This window comes from Salmo trutta, chromosome 3, assembly GCF_901001165.1.
Source record: "Salmo trutta chromosome 3, fSalTru1.1, whole genome shotgun sequence".
In the NCBI taxonomy this organism is placed as follows: Eukaryota; Metazoa; Chordata; class Actinopteri; order Salmoniformes; family Salmonidae; genus Salmo; species Salmo trutta.
The window spans coordinates 15,420,881-15,444,053 of NC_042959.1; the positions used below are offsets into that span (position 1 = coordinate 15,420,881).

Below are 23,173 nucleotides of genomic sequence, written 5' to 3' on the forward strand. Positions count from 1 at the left end.
AAGCTCTAGGCTTAGCCCCCTCTCTTTCCATGTTCTCCACACATGAGGGGATTGCAGGAAAGAGGATTGGCTTTGCATTGAGCCCTCTAGGACCTAGGTACTGGGAATGGGATAGTTTAGGGTCAATGAAAACAACACAGAACCCTTTAGGACCTAACTACTGGGAATGGGAGAGTTTAGGGTCAATTATAACAACACAGAACCCTTTAAGACCTAGGTACTGGGAATGGGAGCGTTTAGGGTCAATTATAACAACACAGAACCCTTTAGGACCTAGGTACTGGGAATGGGAGAGTTTAGGGTCAATTATAACAACACAGAACCCTTTCGGACCTAGGTACTGGGAATGGGAGAGTTTAGGGTCAATTAAAACAACACAGAACCCTTTAGGACCTAGGTACTGGGAATGGGAGAGTTTAGGGTCAATTAAAACAACACAGAACCCTTTAGGACCTAGGTACTGGGAATGGGAGAGTTTAGGGTCAATTATAACAACACAGAACCCTTTCGGACCTAGGTACTGGGAATGGGAGAGTTTAGGGTCAATTAAAACAACACAGAACCCTTTAGGACCTAGGTACTGGGAATGGGAGAGTTTAGGGTCAATTAAAACAACACAGAACCGTTTAGGACCTAGGTACTGGGAATGGGAGAGTTTAGGGTCAATTATAACAACACAGAACCCTTTAGGACCTAGGTACTGGGAATGGGAGAGTTTAGGGTCAATTAAAACAACACAGAACCCTTTAGGACCTAGGTACTGGAAATGGGAGGGTTTGGGGTCAATGAAAACAACTCACCAATATTCCTTCCTAAAACACACTGAATCAACATTTGTATTGGACATTTACGTGATCCTCTTCCAATCCAAGAGTTTAGACATTCTAAAACCACATTTGTTCTGACAAAGACCTGTGTTACTGTTAGTACTGCCCATTTCAACTTAGAACCACTACCAGTAGTATGTTGACAATGTTACCCAACCAAAACATCACTTTCTGTGGTGTATTCCACAAGATGGCTTCAGTTATCACTGTTGCATGGACTCTTTTATCCCAGGTCACAGGGTCAGCTTATGATACATTTTTTTCATTTACCAGACGCTCTTATCCAGAGCGACTTACAGTAGTGAATGCATACATTTCATACATTGTTTTCCGTACTGGTCCCTCTCTGGGAATTGAACCCACAACCCTGGCGTTGCAAACACCATGCTATACCAACTGAGCCACACGGGACAGCCCAATCCCCAAATATGCCCCCTAATACTATGACACTGACACACACACACACACACACACACACACACACACACACACACACACACACACACACACACACACACACACACACACACACACACACACACACACACACACACACACACACACACACACACACACACACACACACACACAGCGGCACGATGCTCTGAGAATCCATTTGATTAACAACCTCCCTCCCTTCATGAAAAAGGGAGAGGAACGAGGGAATGGGGCCAGTGTGAAACAGACTGGAGTGGAAGATATAGCCCTGTCTTCCAGTGAATGTCACACAACCTTTTCCATGGAGCTCCACAATAGCTCCTCTGCTATTCTTAGGAGAAAAACCATGTGCGCACACACACACACAATTATTTAGTTAAACAGTTTTGTACCTACAGTTAGTTAAATGTACACTATAGTACAATTCAGGTGAAGTTGCTAAGTGAAGGGCACCAGAGGACCTGGGGTTTGACTCAACAGCCGTTCTGGTCCCTACTATCACTACCAGGTCATACATCTAACCACGAGGCTACAACTGATACATAAAAAATATCCAAATAGAAACACAACATGCAACAATTTCAAAGATTTTACTGAGTTGTAGTTCAAATAAGGAAATCAGTCAATTGAAATAAACTCATTAGGTCCTAATCTATGGATTCACATGACTGGGCAAAGGCTCAGCCATCGGTGGGCCTGGGAGGGCATGGGCCCACCCACTTGGTAGCCAGGCCGACCAACTGGGGAGTCAGGCCCAGACAATCCGAATTCGTTTTTTCCCACAAAAGGGCTTTATTACAGACATGAATATTCCTCAGCAACTCCTCAGACGATCCCACAGTTATAGAAGCCGGATGTGGAGGTCCTGGGCTGGCGTGGTAATACGTGGTTATACGTGGTCTGCGGTTGTGAGGCTGGTTGGACGTACTACCATATTCTCTAAAATTACGTTAGAGGCAGCTTACGTTATGCCAAACTACTTGATATGCTACACCTGTCAGGTGGATGGATTATCGTGGCGAATGAGAAATGCTCACGAGCAGAGATGTAAAGAAATGTGTGCACAAAATGTAAGAGAATTAAGGTTTTTAAGCATATGAACATTTCTGGGATCTTTTGTTTCAGCTCATGAAACATGGGACCAACACTTTACATGTTGCGTTTATATTTTTGTTCACTCCCTACAAATGCATTAATATTACCACCATCACTACTGAATTCAGGTCCAGAACATATATCTATGCTAAACAAAAATATAAACCCATTGAGCAAGTTTGGGATGCTCTGGACCAATGTGTACGACAGAGTGTTACAGTTCCCGCCAATATCCAGCAACTTTGCACAGCCATGGGGGAACATTCCACAGGCCACAATCAACAGCCTGATCAACTCTATGCCATGGAGATGTGTCACGCTGCATGAGGAAAATGGTGGTCACACCAGATACTGACTGCTTTTCTGATCCACACTCCTACCTACATTTTTAAGGTATCTGTGACCAACTGACGCATATCTGTATTCCCAGTCATTTGAAATCCATAGACTAGGGCCTAATGAATTTATTTGAATTGACTGATTTCCTTTTATAAACTGTAACTCAGTAAAATCTTTAAAATTGTTGCATGCTGCGTTTATATTTTTGTTCAGTGTAGCTTCTTAAGGTAACGACCCTAAACACAGCTTGGATTGTTCTTCAAAGAAAGTGTAAAAGCACAGTTAGAGCTTGATGCACTAGGCTAGATCCCCCGTCCCCATTGGTGTTTTACTGCCACCCCACTGTACCCATAGCACATTTGAAGTGGCTAGGCCTTAGTAAATGTTTTTTCAAAAAAACTATAATGGCCTTCCAGGACCGTATGCTATTCTTAGGGGGAAGTGACTCACTCTTACACGCACACACACAAACGCACGCACGCATGGACACACACACACACGCACACACACACACACACACACACACACACACACACACACACACACACACACACACACACACACACACACACACACACTTACAATTACAGAGTTGTTCAAAAGACCACAGGGACCCAATGACTCGAGGTACATCCTTCAAAAGGTCCGGGAGAGTGTGACTTCTGTTCATCTTTCCCCCTCTCAATCACTCATCCTCTTGCTCTAGCAATCCTCTTCTCTCTCTCCCTTTCAAAGCACTGAGTCTCTATGATGAAACAGAATTCAAGGGAGATGGATGAAAAACCCTCCTGTTTGAAGCGAGTGTGTGGGAGGTAGAAAAGAGAGGAAGAAATAGAAGATAGAAATAGGTGGAAGGTAAACACTATTATTACGACAGAATTAACCAAATGGTTCCGAAATTTATCCCAGTAGCCGTACTTCATCCCAGTAGCCGTATTTCATCCCAGTAGCCGTACTTCATCCCAGTAGCCGTACTTCATCCCAGTAGCCGTACTTCATCCCAGTAGCCGTACTTCATCCCAGTAGCCGTATTTCATCCCAGTAGCCGTACTTGATCCCAGTAGCCGTACTTCATCCCAGTAGCCGTACTTCATCCCAGTAGCCGTATTTCATCCCAGTAGCCGTACTTCATCCCAGTAGCCGTACTTCATCCCAGTAGCCGTACTTCATCCCAGTAGCCGTATTTCATCCCAGTAGCCGTACTTGATCCCAGTAGCCGTACTTCATCCCAGTAGCCGTACTTCATCCCAGTAGCCGTATTTCATCCCAGTAGCCGTACTTCATCCCAGTAGCCGTACTTGATCCCAGTAGCCGTACTTGATCCCAGTAGCCGTACTTGATCCCAGTAGCCGTACTTGATCCCAGTAGCCGTACTTGATCCCAGTAGCCGTACTTGATCCCAGTAGCCGTACTTGATCCCAGTAGCCGTACTTCATCCCAGTAGCCGTACTTCATCCCAGTAGCCGTACTTCATCCCAGTAGCCGTACTTCATTCCAGTAGCCGTACTTCATCCCAGTAGATGTACTTCATCCCAGTAGCTGTACTTCATCCCAGTAGCTGCATTTGAATTCACTGTAACTCGTGTTGGCTCCAAGGGGGTGATGGGTAGTGGGTTCTTGATTAGGTGAACCCGACGCTGCTTTGGAACTGGGCCCGGAGGAAGCATTTAAGCTCCTAATGCTCACACAGATGCTAAGTTCCCTCACACCTCCACTCCGATGAGACTGCTAAACTATTTACTTTAGTTTAGCTGAATATCATTCACAAGGTTCGTTCTCATTCAGAGAGAGCGAGAGAGAGAGGAATAGGTTTCAGAGAGAGAGAGAGGGAGCAAGAGAGAAAAAATATATTTCAGATACTGAGAGAGGGCGAGTGAATGAGGATGAAGAGGTTTCCCTAACACTCGTTTTCTCTGAATAGAAGAGCTCTTCTCTTCATCGCTCTCTACCTTTTCTTCTCCTTCTCCACCATCCCGTCTTCCCAAAGCAATCTCCTGGATCCAATTACCTCCTCTACATTCCTTACAGTAGAAATGTGTTCCACATGAAGACCTGGGAGAACACACAGTACTGGGCTGCCATTCCTCACTGACAGCTCATCACACATATAATAGCATTTCTGACCCAGGAAAAGAGAGGGAGAGAAAGAGAGAGAGTATGAAGAACATGTATGTGAGTATTTCATGGCATATATAGTACCAGTCAGAAGTTTGAACACACCTACTCATTTAATGGTTTTTCTTAATTGTTTTACTTTTTTCTACATTGTAGAATAATAGTGAAGACATCAACACTATGAAATAACACATATGGAATCATGTAGTAACCAAAAAAGCATTAAACATTTTTATATCTGTGATTTTTCAATGTAGCCACACTTTGCCTTGATGACAGCTTTTCACACTCTTGGCATTCTCTCAACCAGCTTCATGAGGTAGTCACCTGGAATGCATTTCAATTAACAGGTGTGCCTTAAAAGGTCATTTGTGGAATTACTTTCCTTCTTAATGCGTTTGAGCCAATCAGTTGTGTGGTGACAAGATAGGGGTGATATACAGAAGATAGCCCTATTTGGTAAAAGACCAAGTCAATATTATGTCAAGAACAGCTCAAATATGCAAAGAGAAACCACAGTCCATCATTACTTAAGACAAGAAGGTATGTCAATCCAGAAAATTTCAAGAACTTTGAAAGTTTCTTATTTGCAATCGTAAAAACCATCCAGCGCTATGATAACTGGCTTTCATGAGGACCACCACAGGAAAGGAAGACCCACAGTTACCTCTGCTGCAGAGGATAAATTCATTAGAGTTACCACCCTCAGAAATTTCAGCCTAAATAAATGCTTCAGAGTTCAATTAACAGACATCTCAGCATCAACTGTTCAGACAGAGCAGACTGGGTGAATCAGGCCTTAATGGTCAAAAGAAACACGAGCAACAGACATTAGACCGGGGGAAATCTGTACTTGGTCTGGAGTCAAATTTGAGATTATTGGTTCCAACTGCCGTGTCTTTGTGAGACGCAGAGTAGGTGAACAGATGATCTCTGCATGTATGGTTCCCACTGTGAAGCATAGAGGAGGAGGTGTGATGGTGTGGGGGTGCTTTGCTGGTGACACTATCTGTGATTTATTTTTCGAATTCAAGGCATGCTTAACCAGCATGGCTATCACAGCATTCTGCAGCGATATGCCATCCCATCTGGTTTGCGATTAGCTGGACTATCATTTGTTTTTTAACAGGACAATGACCCAACACACCTCCAGGCTGTGTAAGGGCTATTTGACCAAGAAGGAGAGTGATGGAGTGCTGCATCAGATGACCTGGCCTCTACAAACACCCGACCTCAACCCAATTGAGATGGTTTGGGTTGCGTTGGACCACAGATTGAAGGAAAAGCAGCCAAAAAGTGCTCAGCATATGTGGGAACTCCTTCAAGACTGTTGGAAAAGCATTCCAGCTGAAGCTGGTTGAGAGAATGCCAAGAGTGTGCAAAGCTGTCATCAAGGCAAAGGGTGGCTACTTTGAAGATTCTCAAATATAAAATATATAACACTTTTTTTGGTTCCTACATGATTCCGTATGTGTTATTTCATAGTTTTGATGTCTTCTCTATTACAATGTTGAAAATATACTAAAATAAAGAAAAACCCTTGAAAGAGTAGGTGTGTCCAAACTTTTGACTGGTACTGTATGTGTCGATGAAAGAGAGAGAGTGAAAGAAGGAGAGGAGAGAGGGAAAGAAGGAGAGGAGATAAGGAAGAAGATAATTAATACCATGTTGCTACACACCTACAGTGTGAGCCTTTGAGTGTCTTTGACAGACTAGGGGATGGAGAGTGAGGGAGAGGGAGAATGACCGATGTGGGTACCTGTATGTGTGAGTCATTGATATCAAACCACATCGGCATAGACAGACAGACATGGCTTGGTGCGGGAGAACATGTTGATTGTTCAACTGGGCATGTCGGAAACCACACATATGCAAACAAATACACACAAACACACACACACACACACACCTGTTTGTGCTACTAACCACATGATACATTTGATGGAATGGGGTCACATACATTTTATAAAGGAGGCGGGGGGGGCTGGTCTTGAACCCCCCCTACCCTTCCCATAGACCCCCCAAGGGATGAGCAGTCTCCCAAGAGGCTTCTTCTCCTCCTACTCCTCATCCTCTCTTCTCTCTTCCTCCTCTCTGTCTCTCGGTGCCAGCACTCGCTCTAGGCGCGAATGAGAAAGTGACGATAATGAACATTGTCACCCTTTGCTTTTAAATGTTTTCTCTTGGGCATTTCTCCCAAAAAATTATCTTAGCATTGCTCAAGGAGAAAAGGCACCACAGATGGAATGTTTATGTATGAGTGTGCGTGTGTGTGTGCTTGTGCGCCTGTGTGTTTATGCAACAAACACCCAGTGCTTCGGAAAGTGGAAACTTGTATTTAAGTATGCGTCTGTCTTCAAGGCCCATGAATAGCATACAAGTTGAAAAGGGAGAAAAGTAGAAGTTGCTGAAGTGAGTGGCTTCTGAAAATCTAAATTCAGAATCAAATCAATCAAATAAAATGTTATTTGTCAAATGTTTCATAAACAACAGGAGTAGACTAACAGTGAAATGCTTACGAGCCCTTCCCAACAATGCAAAGAGAAAGAAAATTGAGAAATAATAGAAAAGTACTAACACATAATAATAAAAGTAATAAGAAATACACAATGGGTAATGATAACTTGGTTACATACACAGGGTACCAGTACTGAGTCGAGGTAGATATGTACATATAACTAGGAATAAAATGGCAAGGCAACAGGATAGATAATAAACAGAAGCAGAAGCAGCTATTTGGTTAACTATTTAACTAACTACACTGAACACATTTGTTTATATCCCTGTTAGTGAGCATTTCTCCTTTGTCAATATAATCCATCCACCTGACAGGTGTGGCATATCAAGAAGCTGATTAAGCAGCATGATAATTACACAGGTGCACCTTGTGCTGGGGACAATAAAAGGCCACTCTAAAATGTGCATTTTTTTCACATAACACAATGCCACAGATGTCTCAAGTTTTGAGGGAGCGTGCAATTGGCATGCTGACTGCAGGAATGAATGCCCATCAGAGCTGTTGCCAGATGTTTCATGTTCATTTCTCTACTATAAGCCACCTCCGTCATTTTAGAGAATTTGGTAGTACGTCCAATGCAAAAATATACCGGGACAAAATCCTGAGGCCCATTGTGAGACCCTTTTATTTAAAGTACTGTATCTGTGACCAACAAATGCATATCTGTATTCCCAGTCATGTGAAATCCATAGATTAGGGCCTAATTAATTAATTTAAATTGACTGATTTTCTCATGTGGACTGTAACTCACTAAACTCAATGAAATTGTTGCATGTTGCGTTTATATTTATGTTCAGTATATTTGGCAGTCTTATGGATTGGGGGAAGAAGTTATTCAGTGTCCTGTTGGTTCCAGACTTGCATTGGTACCGCTTTCCATTTTTAGGGACTTCCTCTAACACCTGGTATAGAGGTCCTGGATGTCAGGGAGCTCGGCCCCAGTGATGTACTGGGCAGTACACACTACCCTCTATATGCCAAGCAGTTGCCATAAAAAGTTGCCATAAAAAGTGATTATGTAGCCAGTCAAGATACTCTCAGTGGTGCAACTATATAACTTTTTAAGGATTTGAGGGCCCATGTCAAATCTTTTCAGCCATCCTGAGGGAGAAGAGGCATTGTCGTGCCCTCTTCATGACTGTGTTGGTGTGTGTGGCCCATGATAGATCCTTGATGTGAACACTGAGGAATGTGAAGCTCTCAACCCGTTTCACTACAGCCCCATCGAGGTGAATGGGGGCGTGCTCGGCCCTCTGTTTTATTGTAGTCCACGATCAGCTCCTTTGTCTTGCTGACATTGAGGGAGAGGTTGTCCTGGCACAACACTGCTAGGTTTCTGACCTCCTCCCCGTAGGCTGTCTCATCGCTGTCATGATCAGGACTATCACCGTCATCTACAGTTAAGGATGGTGTTGGAGTCGTGCACAGCCACGCAGTCGTGGGTGAACAGGGAGTACATGAGGGGACTAAGCACACACCCCTGAGGGCCCCCTGTGTCAGTGTGGCGGATGTGTTGTTGCCTACCCTCACCACCTGGGGGCGGCCCGTCAGGAAGTCCAGGGTCCTGTTGCAGAGGGAGGTGTTCAGTCCCAGGGTCCTTAGCTTAGTGATGAGCTTGGAGGGCACTATGGTGTTGAAATCTGAGCTGTAGTCAATGAATAGCATTCTCACATAGGTGTTCCTCTTGTCCATGTGGGAGAGTACAGCGTGGAGTGCAATAGAGATTGTGTCATCTGTGGATCTGTTGGGGTGGTATGTGAATTAGTGGGTGGAGGGAGTCTGGGATGATGGTGTTGATGTGAGCCATGACCAGCGTTTCAAAGCACTTCATGGTTACAGATGTGAGTGCTTCCAGGGCGATCGTCATTTAGACAGGTTACCTTGCCATACAAGTGAAACTGTGAATGGCACCCTATTTTTTTGGTCCTTTTTATTTGAGCCCTTTGATAGGTGATATATTTGGGGCAGTGAGGCGGTAAATTGAAAATTATATGCTGAAGTGCCTTGATATATTCGAGTTCATTTCATGAAGATGGGGGAATTTCCCACAGCCTTGTAGCAAAGGGATGGTTTATGTGTGTTTGTCTATGTGTGTCGCCAGCCTCGTTCCTGGGTCTGTGAGTCAGTGTGTCCGTCACTGTCGGCAATGCTCTTACTATGACACACACACGGACACACAAACACGGACACAAACAGACTTGTCAGACCTGTTTCCCCTGTGTCTCGGTAGACTGAGGGAGACGTGTGTGTGTGTGTGTGTGTGTGTGTGTGTGTGTGTGTGTGTGTGTGTGTGTGTGTGTGTGTGTGTGTTAGAGCTGGGACGATAAACCAAAAACTATCGACACCGACCAAACCGACCACTTATTGTGGACATTTTGTTGATATTGTTCATTATTATAAATAACCTAAAGGGCGCTACTAGAGAAATGTGATGTTTGAAATTAAATAAATAAATATGTAGGTGCAGTATAATGTTAATATAATGTGTGTTTAATCTAAACAACATCATCATTACAATCATTCTAAGTCTGTTTTCTTTTTGTTACCATTGGCTGTTTTTGACTGTTAGGCCTACGTGCCTCTCTGCATGTGTGCACTTCAGGAGTGAAATGCTAGGTTGAGTGTGTGTCAGAGTTATAGCTGTTTGTCCTGCCAGCCACACGATAGATTTACTGGCAATAAGACTCTCCTAGCTCACTGTTTGTAGGTTCTCACACACACGTTATGCACCTGCCCAAGGTACAGGAATGAAGGACTGCTACCACTTGAAAACAGATGAGAACAAAAAAAGATAACCTACTAGAGATGAAGAGAGAGACAAACAGAGTGAGTGAGAGAGAGTAAATGGAGTGCTGAATTGGTTAAAGAAAAATAAATAGAGAGAAAGGAAGGGATCAGAGAGAAAGAGGGTGGAGAGGGTGGAGAGAGAAAAGAGAGGAGGGTGAGAGCGGAGTCAGGGAACGAGAGAGAAGGTGAAACAGAGAGCGAGAGGGCAGGGAGAGAAAAGAGAGGAGGGTGAGAGAGATGAGTAAGGGAATGAGAGAGAGAAAGGCATGCGGAAGGTTCTTTCTCCCGGTGCATAATGACGGTTCCCACGCGATAGAGAGGTCATGTTACCTTCCTTCTGTCACTGGTCACACCAGAGACTGCAGCTTCGTCACACATTATAATATATATCAGCTCAGAAGAGAAGTGTTCTGCTCTGAGGTCACATTCCGTGTGTGTGTGTTGTGCGCGCGGCTACGTGGATGCGTAATCTTTTGTCTGTATGCATAGTACGGTACGTATGTGGTATGTGTGCGTACTTTAAACCATTATCTCGTGACCATAGATGATTTAAATAGTTTACATTTTGGCCTGTCATGTGTCTAATTCTTTTTTTAATTAACTAGGCAAGTCAGTTAAGAACAAATAATTATTTACAATGAAGGCCTACCCGGACATCGCTGGGCCAATTGTGCGCTGCCCTATGGGACTCCAATCACATCCGGTTGTGATACAGTCTGGATTCAAACCAGGGTGTCTGTAGTGACGCCTCAAGCACTAAGATGCAGTGCCTTAGACCACTGCACCACTCGGGAAACTTCACACTTCTATGCTTGTGCAAACTATGACTTAAGCACTCATTTGTATTTGTAGTGTTGTCACGATACCAGCATTTCGACTTCGATACCAGATTTAGTATCACAATACTCGATACCATCCCGATACTCGATATCAAAACGATCCCACAGCAAAAAAATAAGACATTAGCCAAGGTCACCAAATGGCTCTTGATCTAGACAGATAAACTCAGCTAAAGCTCTGTTCAATCGCTGGGCATCTTTTGAGTTCAATATCACATTTGAATATTTTTACATCAACATTTTTCAGAGACAGCCATGTATGCATTAATGAATCAATTATACAATCATGCAATCACTTTGGCTTAGTTTTTACCTATCTAACTACATATCAACATAATGGTAATCATTTATTTGAATGGTAAAGCTATATAGATAAACTGGGTTAATCAAGATGTAGCCTAGACCTATTCACAATACAGGTGAATGCATATTCAATAGGAGTGTGTGCATGCACTGAGATATTGAGCTTGTTTTTGCTGATTTCATGGGGCTACAGATGATAAACAATTTGTTTCCCTTCCATTTGGAACTTATTTGTTGTACTGATCAACCACATTTGCATAGAAGTAGCTTGTTTTATAAAAATGTCTCTCTAACTATTAATGATGTCATTCAGAAAGCGTCAGAGCACAGTCAGTTTGCTGAGGCAATAGATCTCTGGGAGAGACGTTTGAGAGACCGAATAAGTGAATGATTGCCAGTTTTGCCTGGCAATCAGCAATGAAATCTGCATATTTTGTGCTATGATTTGCATATGATCACAAACAAAGTACTAGGGTAGTGAATTGATGTTAGCTTTAGCTAACAAGGAAAGTTAGCCTACAAAGCTGGAAGCTACCGGCATCTTCTTGCATTGTAATGTGTTCTAGCCTGTAAGGACATTGTTTTGCGAACAGTAATTAACAGTTTCAACATTTCTTCAAGGTTGTTAACTTCTGTGCTTGAGAGGGGAGCTAACATGATGCAGCCCAGACTCCCAGTGCAGGCTAGTGGTGAGTAAGTGGAGCAGACAGGGTGCTCTACAATAAGAGGTCTGCTGTGCTAATAGACAGGCTTAATCAGTGAGGCACATTTGACAGATGTACCGAAAGTAACAGAAATTCTAGTACCAAACCGTTTTTTTCATCTTCTAGTATGGAAAAAGTTTCGGTGTACCGTGCAGCAGTAGTGAATTGGCTCTGAAACCACCTCTGTCTGCCCTTCTATGTGGAAGTCATATGCTCACATTCAAATATTGTCTCCTATTTGCAAAACAAACTCTGTGGTTGCATGTGTATGACGTCATTCCTATTTAAATGCCTTGTGGTCAAACCATCATTCTGGGAAAGGTTTGTCTGTTTAACCCGTAAATGTGACTGAATTCAGGAACATGAGCTTATTTTTTTTTTTACAAAAGTAGAGACTCAGAGCTTCAACATGTTATATCAGACACTGCAGTTGGGGAAGCATGGGAACATTATGCTTCCTTGAAATTCTATGAACTTGTTATCCCACTTTGGAGACAAGTAGGAGAAAATAGCCTTGAATGATTTTCACAGTTTCTAGAGAGCTCTTCTTTGTTTATGCCCATTCAGGATTGTTCACACCCTCTTATGCCTTAGCCCAACCCATCTCTTTAAGAATTCACATCTAAAGGCATGAGTCAGCATGGCATTGTCCTCCAGGAAGTAGTCTCTCTATTATCCCCCTCCATTATCTCAGCCAATCATGGATCCTGCTTTTCTCCCTATGTAGGGCAGTATTTTCTCTTTCGCTAAACTAGACTCATAATTGTATCTTTCTATTCATATTTACAGATGCCGGACCTGTTTGTAATTAAGGGACATGCAATTTCACACATTCAAGAAGTCATTTCTGTACAAAAATACATTAATAATACTAAATGAAGAGTTTATTTCCAAAATGATATATTCATCAAGTTTTCACATTTGATTTTCTTCACTAGAAATGATTGCTTGTAGGTACTGTACCTTCATGTTTCTGTAAAATATTATTGTGCTCAGATTTTTTTATTCATAGATTTTAGATGTATTAAAATGAGTTTTTTTGCAAAGAGCTACATGTTCATTGTTTAGCTAGAATGGAATGTTCGTATCCTGTATATTTGACTGTGAGATGTGGTTGTAAGTCGCTGTGGACAAGAGCATCTGCTAAATGACTAAAATGTCAAATGAAAATGTTTTACATGCAGATCTCATATTACTGTATTGATTCATTATCTTTTTCTTTTTACATCGCAAATGTATCATTTGTACAGTTCTTTATAATAAATGTAGTTATGTGTTACATTAGACTGTGTAAAACCTAGCAGTACTACTTATTTCTCTGAGAGTGAGGCGGATATATACTGTTTTTCTAAAAAACAACAACATGATTTTTGCTATGTGAAATAAAACCATCAAGTGATAGACTATCATTGAACAACCCCATTCCATGATTAGATAGATATTGAAAAAACACACCAATCTCTTTCATAATTTCTTTACAGAATAAAAGCAAATTTACCAACTTTTCTGAAAGTAGATATCGTTTTGGAATGAAACTCTTCAAATATACTGTATGTGTTCAGTATACACTATATATATACATGATTAATTATTATTATTTTTGTTATTTTTTTAACGGCCCTAGGAAATAGCATCAAACGCCCCCAACCCTGAATCTGGCCAAATATGGTAGCATCCATAGACATGTAAATGCAATAGGCTGTTGCTTAGAAATCATGCGTTGATGTGTTTCAAACACTGCAGACCAAATTCTGGGGAAGCATAATGCTGCACATTAGAACATGTTATGTTTGATAGTGATGAAACCAGCTGTACACATCTTGGTAATATGCGCTCTATCCCAAAAGGTTACTACTATATGTTTGGAGCTGAGGCTAGATTTCAGGTAGGCCTCAATATATCTCCAGAGTCCTACGGTACTGATCTCTTCTTACTATGAGACCACGACACCTTTTCTCCCTGTACTGATCAGCTCTTATGAGACCACACCACCTCTTCTCCCTGTACTGATCTGTTCTCACTATGAGACCACATCACCTCTTCTCCCTGTACTGATCAGCTCTTATGAGACCACACCACCTCTTCTCCCTGTACTGATCTGTTCTCACTATGAGACCACATCACCTCTTCTCCCTGTACTGATCTGTTCTCACTATGAGACCACACCACCTCTTCTCCCTGTACTGATCTGTTCTCACTATGAGACCACACCACCTCTTCTCCCTGTACTGATCTGTTCTCACTATGAGACCACATCACCTCTTCTCCCTGTACTGATCTGTTCTCACTATGAGACCACATCACCTCTTCTCCCTGTACTGATCTGTTCTCACTATGAGACCACATCACCTCTTCTCCCTGTACTGATCTGTTCTCACTATGAGACCACATCACCTCTTCTCCCTGTACTGATCTGTTCTCACTATGAGACCACATCACCTCTTCTCCCTGTACTGATCTGTTCTCACTATGAGACCACATCACCTCTTCTCCCTGTACTGATCAGTTCTTATGAGACCACATCACCTCTTCTCCCTGTACTGATCTGTTCTCACTATGAGACCACATCACCTCTTCTCCCTGTACTGATCAGTTCTTATGAGACCACATCACTTCTTCTCCCTGTACTGATCAGTTCTTATGAGACCACATCACCTCTTCTCCCTGTACTGATCTGTTCTCACTATGAGACCACATCACCTCTTCTCCCTGTACTGATCTGTTCTCACTATGAGACCACATCACCTCTTCTCCCTGTACTGATCAGTTCCTATGAGACCACATCACCTCTTCTCCCTGTACTGATCTGTTCTCACTATGAGACCACATCACCTCTTCTCCCTGTACTGATCTGTTCTCACTATGAGACCACATCACCTCTTCTCCCTGTACTGATCAGTTCTTATGAGACCACATCACCTCTTCTCCCTGTACTGATCAGTTCTTATGAGACCACATCACCTCTTCTCCCTGTACTGATCAGTTCTTATGAGACCACATCACCTCTTCTCCCTGTACTGATCAGTTCTTATGAGACCACATCACCTCTTCTCCCTGTACTGATCTGTTCTCACTATGAGACCACATCACCTCTTCTCCCTGTACTGATCTGTTCTCACTATGAGACCACATCACCTCTTCTCCCTGTACTGATCTGTTCTCACTATGAGACCACATCACCTCTTCTCCCTGTACTGATCTGTTCTCACTATGAGACCACATCACCTCTTCTCCCTGTACTGATCAGTTCTTATGAGACCACATCACCTCTTCTCCCTGTACTGATCTGTTCTCACTATGAGACCACATCACCTCTTCTCCCTGTACTGATCAGTTCTTATGAGACCACATCACCTCTTCTCCCTGTACTGATCAGTTCTTATGAGACCACATCACCTCTTCTCCCTGTACTGATCAGTTCTTATGAGACCACATCACCTCTTCTCCCTGTACTGATCTGTTCTCACTATGAGACCACATCACCTCTTCTCCCTGTACTGATCTGTTCTCACTATGAGACCACATCACCTCTTCTCCCTGTACTGATCAGTTCTTATGAGACCACATCACCTCTTCTCCCTGTACTGATCAGTTCTTATGAGACCACATCACCTCTTCTCCATCTTGGAGTGCCCTATGATCTCCCCACATCAGTGTTCCCTCCATTAAAACTGACACACATGCACGCATTCTCTTTCTCTCTCTCTCTCTCTCTCTCGCTCTCGCTGCCATCTCCTCCTTCTCCCTTCATCTATCCACCTCCTCCCTTACTCTGCCCTATGGCAACTGAATTCGAGCATCTGCCAGCTTGAAACCGTTACAAAAATCCCCCAGCATTCCATTTGTCCTGGCACATTATTGTTTCATTTTTGGAGCCCCTGATGCAGTTACTTAGTACTGCAGGTGCATTTTACCGTGGAGCCAATCGTAGCCTGCGGCATAGTTCTCATGCCTAACATACTCCTGCCCTGCTTGACTAGGGCCAGGGGAACTAGAGAGAGAGCAGGATTTGGCAGATAAAGCGAGAGAGAGGTAGAAAGAGAGAGGGAGAAAAAGGGAGAGAGAGGGATGAAGGGAGCTTTTTGTTTGTGGTTGAGTGCTGTTTTGGCTCCGGGGCTGCTCAGTGTGTGTGCGCGCGTGTGTGTGTGTCCGCGCACCCGCTCAGCATTAGCAACAGGAGCAGTAGTTTTGTCTCTCCGGGTGGCATGTAGAGCATTCATAATCTCACTCTCTCTCTCTTTTTCTCTCACTCTTTTTCTCTCACTCTCTTTTTCTCTCACTCTCTCTTGTACTGCAGCTGTTACTCTTTCCCCATCTTCATACTGACCACAATGCAGGGATAGCATTATCGTTACAAGAAGCTCTGAGCATGACTGTGTGTGTGTGTGTGTGTGTGTGTGTGTGTGTGTGTGTGTGTGTGTGTGTGTGTGTGTGTGTGTGTGTGTGTGTGTGCGTACATGCGTGTGTACAGTATGTTTCTGTGTGAGATGTCTTTGTTACATGACTGTGTGTCCATGCATACTTGATAGCGAGAGACATTCATAAGAATGCATAATATTGCCTCAACCAGTCTTAATGAGGATCTCTCTCTCTCTCTCTCTCTCTCTCTCTCTCTATCACACACACAAACACACTCTGTGTTGCTTTGAGCTTCTTGTAATAAGGCTACCCCTCCATTGTGTTCAGTATGAAGATGGGGAAAGAGTAACAGAGCTGCAGTACAGAGGAAAAGGGAGGGAGAAAACACATACAGCCTTGCTATCTCCACATTCCACCTCAAACCTTACAAACACAACCGAGAAGCAATGGAGAGAATCCAGTCTTGCATTGTTCAGTGTCTGGTTTTAATAATCTGAAGAAGGACAATGTGTCTCCCTGTCAGCTACTGAAGGACCCCTCCTATCTGTCTGTACGGGCAGCTGGCCGCATGCACGGCCATGCGCTATCTCAATGGATGAATCCCCTTCATTCTTTCATTTAGTTACTTCCTCCACATCTTAGCCAAGGGCTATAGACATGAGGTGGAAAACAATAACTGTTTCTTCTTCTTTCTGCTCCGAGAAGAGGCTTGTTGGCGCTATCAGGAGCAAAAGAGGATTGTGGGTGTTTTTATCTTACATCTTTTTATTTTGGACATGTGTCCTGTCTAGGTCAGAGATTAGTGTTATCCACTGACCCTGCCTTTATGTTTTATGTAGAAATATTTTTTTTTACATTATTTTCTTCTAAACACATTCAAGTTGATGATAATGTAAACACCACACACACGCATATACACAGAATTCAATCGACTATCCAAAGGACTATGGATGGAAATGAGCTGTTCAGCCATCTTCAGCCATTATGTTAATATGGAGATGCTAATTATTCTGTATTTTCCCTATTCATTTTTACTTTTTGGGCGACCCAACCAAATTCTCATTGAAAGCAAGTCTAAGAAGATGTAGATCTGTTCTATGGGCGCAATTTCTATGCTTCCTGTTCTTAAGTTTAGTTTTTGCATTTTTACTTTAGGTTTTGTACACTAGCTTCAAACAGATGAAAATACAATATTTTTTGTTATTGAAAAGATATTTCACGGTGGTTTAGATGGTACAATGACTGCTGATTTAGTCCCATAATCTGAAATTAGGCAAACTTTTCAAACTTTAGCAATTAGGAAATAGCGGTGATATTTCTGCATATTGCACCTTTAAATCAATTATACAAGTACAATTTAATAAAGCTATCATTATACAAAAATATTTGAGTCGTAATAATGACACAATGATCATCGCTCATCGACAGAGGTCATGTCGACATAAAATGGCCACCTTGCTATACAGTTTTAAGTGGAACTGGGATGGGACTGACGTTTCTAGGGGTTCTATAGTCTATATTCATAGTTCCACGGAGCTGCTGTTCCACTTTCCCATGATACAACCTGCTGAGCAGGCTCTTCTATTTACAGCCTGTACTGGGGCAACTCCAACAAGTCTTGCTGCTGAAACAAAGAAATAAACAAACAAAAAGGAAAACAAACATTTGATAGTGGCTTTTTATGTAGGTTTGTCTGTGGGTTAATGGACACAGTGGCAGATAAAGAGTGGCGTATATGAGATTTTTACAACATTTTGAGTGAGAGAGAGACAGAGACGGAGAGGCAGAGACAGAGACGGAGAGACAGAGACAGAGATGGAGAGAGAGACAGAGATGGAGAGAGAAAGAGACGGAGAGAGAGACAGAGACGGAGAGAGAGAGAGACGGAGAGAGAGATACAGAGAGAGAGAGAGAGAGAGAATAATACCCGTTGAAATGAAACATTCCCTGTTTCAACTTTCTCTCTCTCACTTCCCCCTCTCTTACTCTTTCTGCCTTCTCTCCACACATTTCTATCTTTATTTCCCCTTTAGCTGTGTGTCTGAGTGACTTCCTGAGAGCAAGCCAGGTTCTATAGTTGGAGATAGTATAGTTGCTGGTGTAGTGTGAGCGCCTTGACAGCGCTCTCTAAGTCTTTCCCAGACCCAATTTGCGGGCCTGTCTCTTCCTATAGTGATTGAGGGCCTGTGCTTGTCAGCCAGGGGGTCCCTCAGGGATCTGTGACGCACCCGTCCTCTTTATCAGACCTGGCTGTAGCAGTCAAGGAGGATTTAGTTAACTGTGAGGTAATACACTCCGCACAGAGAGTGTATATATGTGTGTGTGTGTGTGTGTGCTTCCTTGTGTGTATTTGTGTATGTGCGCATGTGTGAGATATGAAAGCATCCTTTATGTGAGTGTGTATTAGGGATGTGAATGACTGTGTGCTGTGTGTAGCAGGCAGTAGTTAAATCACCTGTGTGGTGTGTGTAGCAGGAAGTAGTTAAATCACCTGTGTGGTGTGTGTAGCAGGAAGTAGTTAAATCACCTGTGCGGCGTGTGTAGCAGGAAGTAGTTAAATCACCTGTGTGGTGTGTGTAGCAGGAAGTAGTTAAATCACCTGTGTGGGGTGTGAAGCGGGAAGTAGTTAAATCACCTGTGCGGAGTGTGTAGCAGGCATTAGTTAAATCACCTGTGTGGGGTGTGTAGCAGGAAGTAGTTAAATCACCTGTGCGGAGTGTGTAGCAGGCATTAGTTAAATCACCTGTGTGGTGTGTGTAGCAGGAAGTAGTTAAATCACCTGTGTAGTGTGTGTAGCAGGAAGTAGTTAAATCACCTGTGTAGTGTGTGTAGCAGGAAGTAGTTAAATCACCTGTGTAGTGTGTGTAGCAGGAAGTAGTTAAATCACCTGTGCGGAGTGTGTAGCAGGCAGTAGTTAAATCACCTGTGTGGTGTGTGTCTGTGAGCCTCTGTACCTCATTCCAGTCCCCAGTACCCTCCAGAGGAATGAGTGAGTCACGTCCGACGCCAGCACAAGTGGGAAGGCTAATTGTATTTTAATTATGCTGCCATCAAACACACGACTCAGACAGCTGCTTTCCCCCTCATATCCCCTCCTTTACACACACACACACACACACACACACACACACACACACACACACACACACACACACACACACACACACACACATACACACACACACACACACACACACACCAGCGAGGGACCACGTATCCACAGAGCTGTTCATGAAACCAATGGAGTGCAACCGACCTAACATGTCCCTTCTTCTATTCCTATCACAGCTCCCCCATCGCCGAGTGACCTTCTCCACGGCCAATCAGGCTCAAGACCTACAGGACCCCTCCCAGCACAGCTATTACGACAGCGGATTGGAGGAATCGGAGACCCCCAGCTCCAAATCATCATCGGGGCCACGTATTGGGCCCCTGGCCCTGCCTGAGGACCACTACGAGAGGACCACCCCGGACGGCAGTATCGGAGAGATGGAGCACCCGGAGAACGGTAAGAGCAGGTGGCGTTTCCCCCCACTCTTCCTCTTTTCACCCCCCCTCTTCATCAATTCATCCTATCTGGAGTGGGCACTCTACTGTGCACATATGGACTTGAAGAGTGAACACACTGACACATATAAAAGGATTGGGAGTATGACAACACATGACATATATAGATAGACGATAGTAAAAGGAACTCTGACAAGACATGACATATATAGATAGACAATAGTAAAATGACCTCTGACAAGACATGACATTGGTAGATAGACGATAGTAAAGGGACCTCTGACAAGACATGACATATATAGATAGACAATAGTAAAATGACCTCTGACAAGACTTGACATATATAGATAGACAATAGTAAAATGACCTCTGACAAGACTTGACATATATAGATAGACAATAGTACAACGAACTCTGACAAGACATGACATTGGTAGATAGACGATAGTAAAGGGACCTCTGACAAGACATGACATTGGTAGGTAGTCGAAAATCAAAGGACCTCTGACAAGACATGACATTGGAAGGTAGTCGAAAATCAAATGACCTCTGACAAGACATGACATATATAGATAGACGATAGTCACAGGACCTCTGACAAGACATGACATATATAGATAGACAATAGTACAATGAACTCTGACAAGACATGACATATATAGATAGACGATAGTAATGAACAACTGACAACACATGACATATGTAGATAGAAGAGAGTAAAAGTACCTCTGACAAGACATGACATTGGTAGGTAGACGATAGTAAAAGGACCTCTGACATGACATGACGTGACATATGTAGATAGACAACAGTAAAAGGACCTCTGACAAGACATGACATATGTAGATAGACAACAGTAAAAGGACCACTGACAAGACATGACATATATAGATAGACGATAGTAAAAGGACCTCTGACAAGACATGACATTGGTAGATAGACGATAGTAACAAGACCTCTGACAATACATGACATATATAGATAGACAATAGTAAAATGACCTCTGACAGGACATGACATATATAGATAGACGATAGTAATGAACAACTGACAAGACATGACATATGTAGATAGAAGAGAGTAAAAGTACCTCTGACAAGACATGACATTGGTAGGTAGACGCTAGTAAAAGGACCTCTGACATGACATGACGTGACATATGAAGATAGACAACAGTAAAAAGACCTCTGACATGACATGACATGACGTGACATATGTAGATAGACGACAGTAAAAGGACTTCTGACAAGACATGACATATGTAGATAGACAACAGTAAAAGGACCACTGACAAGACATGACATATATAGATAGACGACAGTAAAAGTACCTCTGACAAGACATGACATATATAGATAGACGATAGTAAAAGGACCTCTGACAAGACATGACATTGGTAGATAGACGATAGTAACAAGACCTCTGACATGACATGACATGACATATGTAGATAGAAGAGAGTAAAAGTACCTCTGACAAGACATGACATTGGTAGGTAGACGATAGTAAAAGGACCTCTGACATGACATGACATGACGTGACATATGTAGATAGACGACAGTAAAAGGACCTTTGACAAGTCATGACATATGTAGATAGACGATAGTAAAAGTAAATCTGACAAGACGTGACATTGGTAGATAGACGATAGTAACATGACCTCTGACAATACATGACATATAAAGAGACTTAACAAATCTATAGTTTGAAAACAATACATTTGAGTAATGTTTGAAAAATGAGTTTTAATGACTTCAACCGAGGTGTATGTAAACTTCTGACTAAAGCTGTATTTAGATAGACGATAGTAACAGGACCTCTGACAAGACATGACATATATAGATAAACAATAGTAAAATGACCTCTGACAAGACATGACATTGGTAGATAGACGATAGTAAAGGGACCTCTGACAAGACATGACATATATAGACAGACAATAGTAAAATGACCTCTGACAAGACATGACATATATAGATAGACAACAGTACAATGACCTCTGACAAGACATGACATTGGTAGATAGACGATAGTAAAGGGACCTCTGACAAGACATGACATTGGTAGGTAGTCGAAAATCAAAGGACCTCTGACAAGACATGACATATATAGATAGACGATAGTCACAGGACCTCTGACAAGACATGACATATATAGATAGACAATAGTACAAAGACCTCTGACAAGACATGACATATATAGATAGACGATAGTAATGAACAACTGACAAGACATGACATATGTAGATAGAAGAGAGTAAAAGTACCTCTGACAAGACATGACATTGGTAGGTAGACAATAGTAAAAGGACCTCTGACATGACATGACGTGACATATGTAGATAGACAACAGTAAAAGGACCTCTGACATGACATGACATGACGTGACATATGTAGATAGAAGAGAGTAAAAGTACCTCTGACAAGACATGACATTGGTAGGTAGACGATAGTAAAAGGACCTCTGACATTACATGACGTGACATATGTAGATAGACGACAGTAAAAGGACCTTTGACAAGACATGACATATGTAGATAGACGATAGTAAAAGTACCTCTGACAAGACGTGACATTGGTAGATAGACGATAGTAACATGACCTCTGACAATACATGACATTTAAAGAGACTTAACAAATCTATAGTTTGAAAACAATACATTTGAGTAATGTTTGAAAAATGAGTTTTAATGACTCCAACCGAGGTGTATGTAAACTTCTGACTAAAGCTGTATTTAGATAGACGATAGTAACAGGACCTCTGACAAGACATGACATATATAGATAAACAATAGTAAAATGACCTCTGACAAGACATGACATTGGTAGATAGACGATAGTAAAGGGACCTCTGACAAGACATGACATATATAGACAGACAATAGTAAAATGACCTCTGACAAGACATGACATATATAGATAGACAATAGTACAATGACCTCTGACAAGACATGACATTGGTAGATATACGATAGTAAAGGGACCTCTGACAAGACATGACATTGGTAGGTAGTCGAAAATCAAAGGACCTCTGACAAGACATGACATATATAGATAGACGATAGTCACAGGACCTCTGACAAGACATGACATATATAGATAGACTATAGTACAATGACCTCTGACAAGACATGACATATATAGATAGACGATAGTAATGAACAACTGACAAGACATGACATATGTAGATAGAAGAGAGTAAAAGTACCTCTGACAAGACATGACATTGGTAGGTAGACAATAGTAAAAGGACCTCTGACATGACATGACGTGACATATGTAGATAGACAACAGTAAAAGGACCTCTGACATGACATGACATGACGTGACATATGTAGATAGA

The 23,173-nt window shown here is 42.4% G+C and overlaps 1 protein-coding gene across 2 annotated transcripts in view; it reads left to right on the forward strand.

Moving 5' to 3' along the window:
- The window catches only part of LOC115169223 (protocadherin-1), a 345,303-nt gene that overhangs the window by 193,199 nt on the left and 128,931 nt on the right, over positions 1–23,173 (forward strand). For both annotated transcript variants that reach the window (XM_029724704.1, XM_029724700.1), the window contains exon 4: positions 19,613–19,832. In XM_029724704.1, coding sequence (XP_029580564.1) covers positions 19,613–19,832 — 220 coding nt within the window. The remainder of the gene's footprint in view (positions 1–19,612; positions 19,833–23,173) is intronic.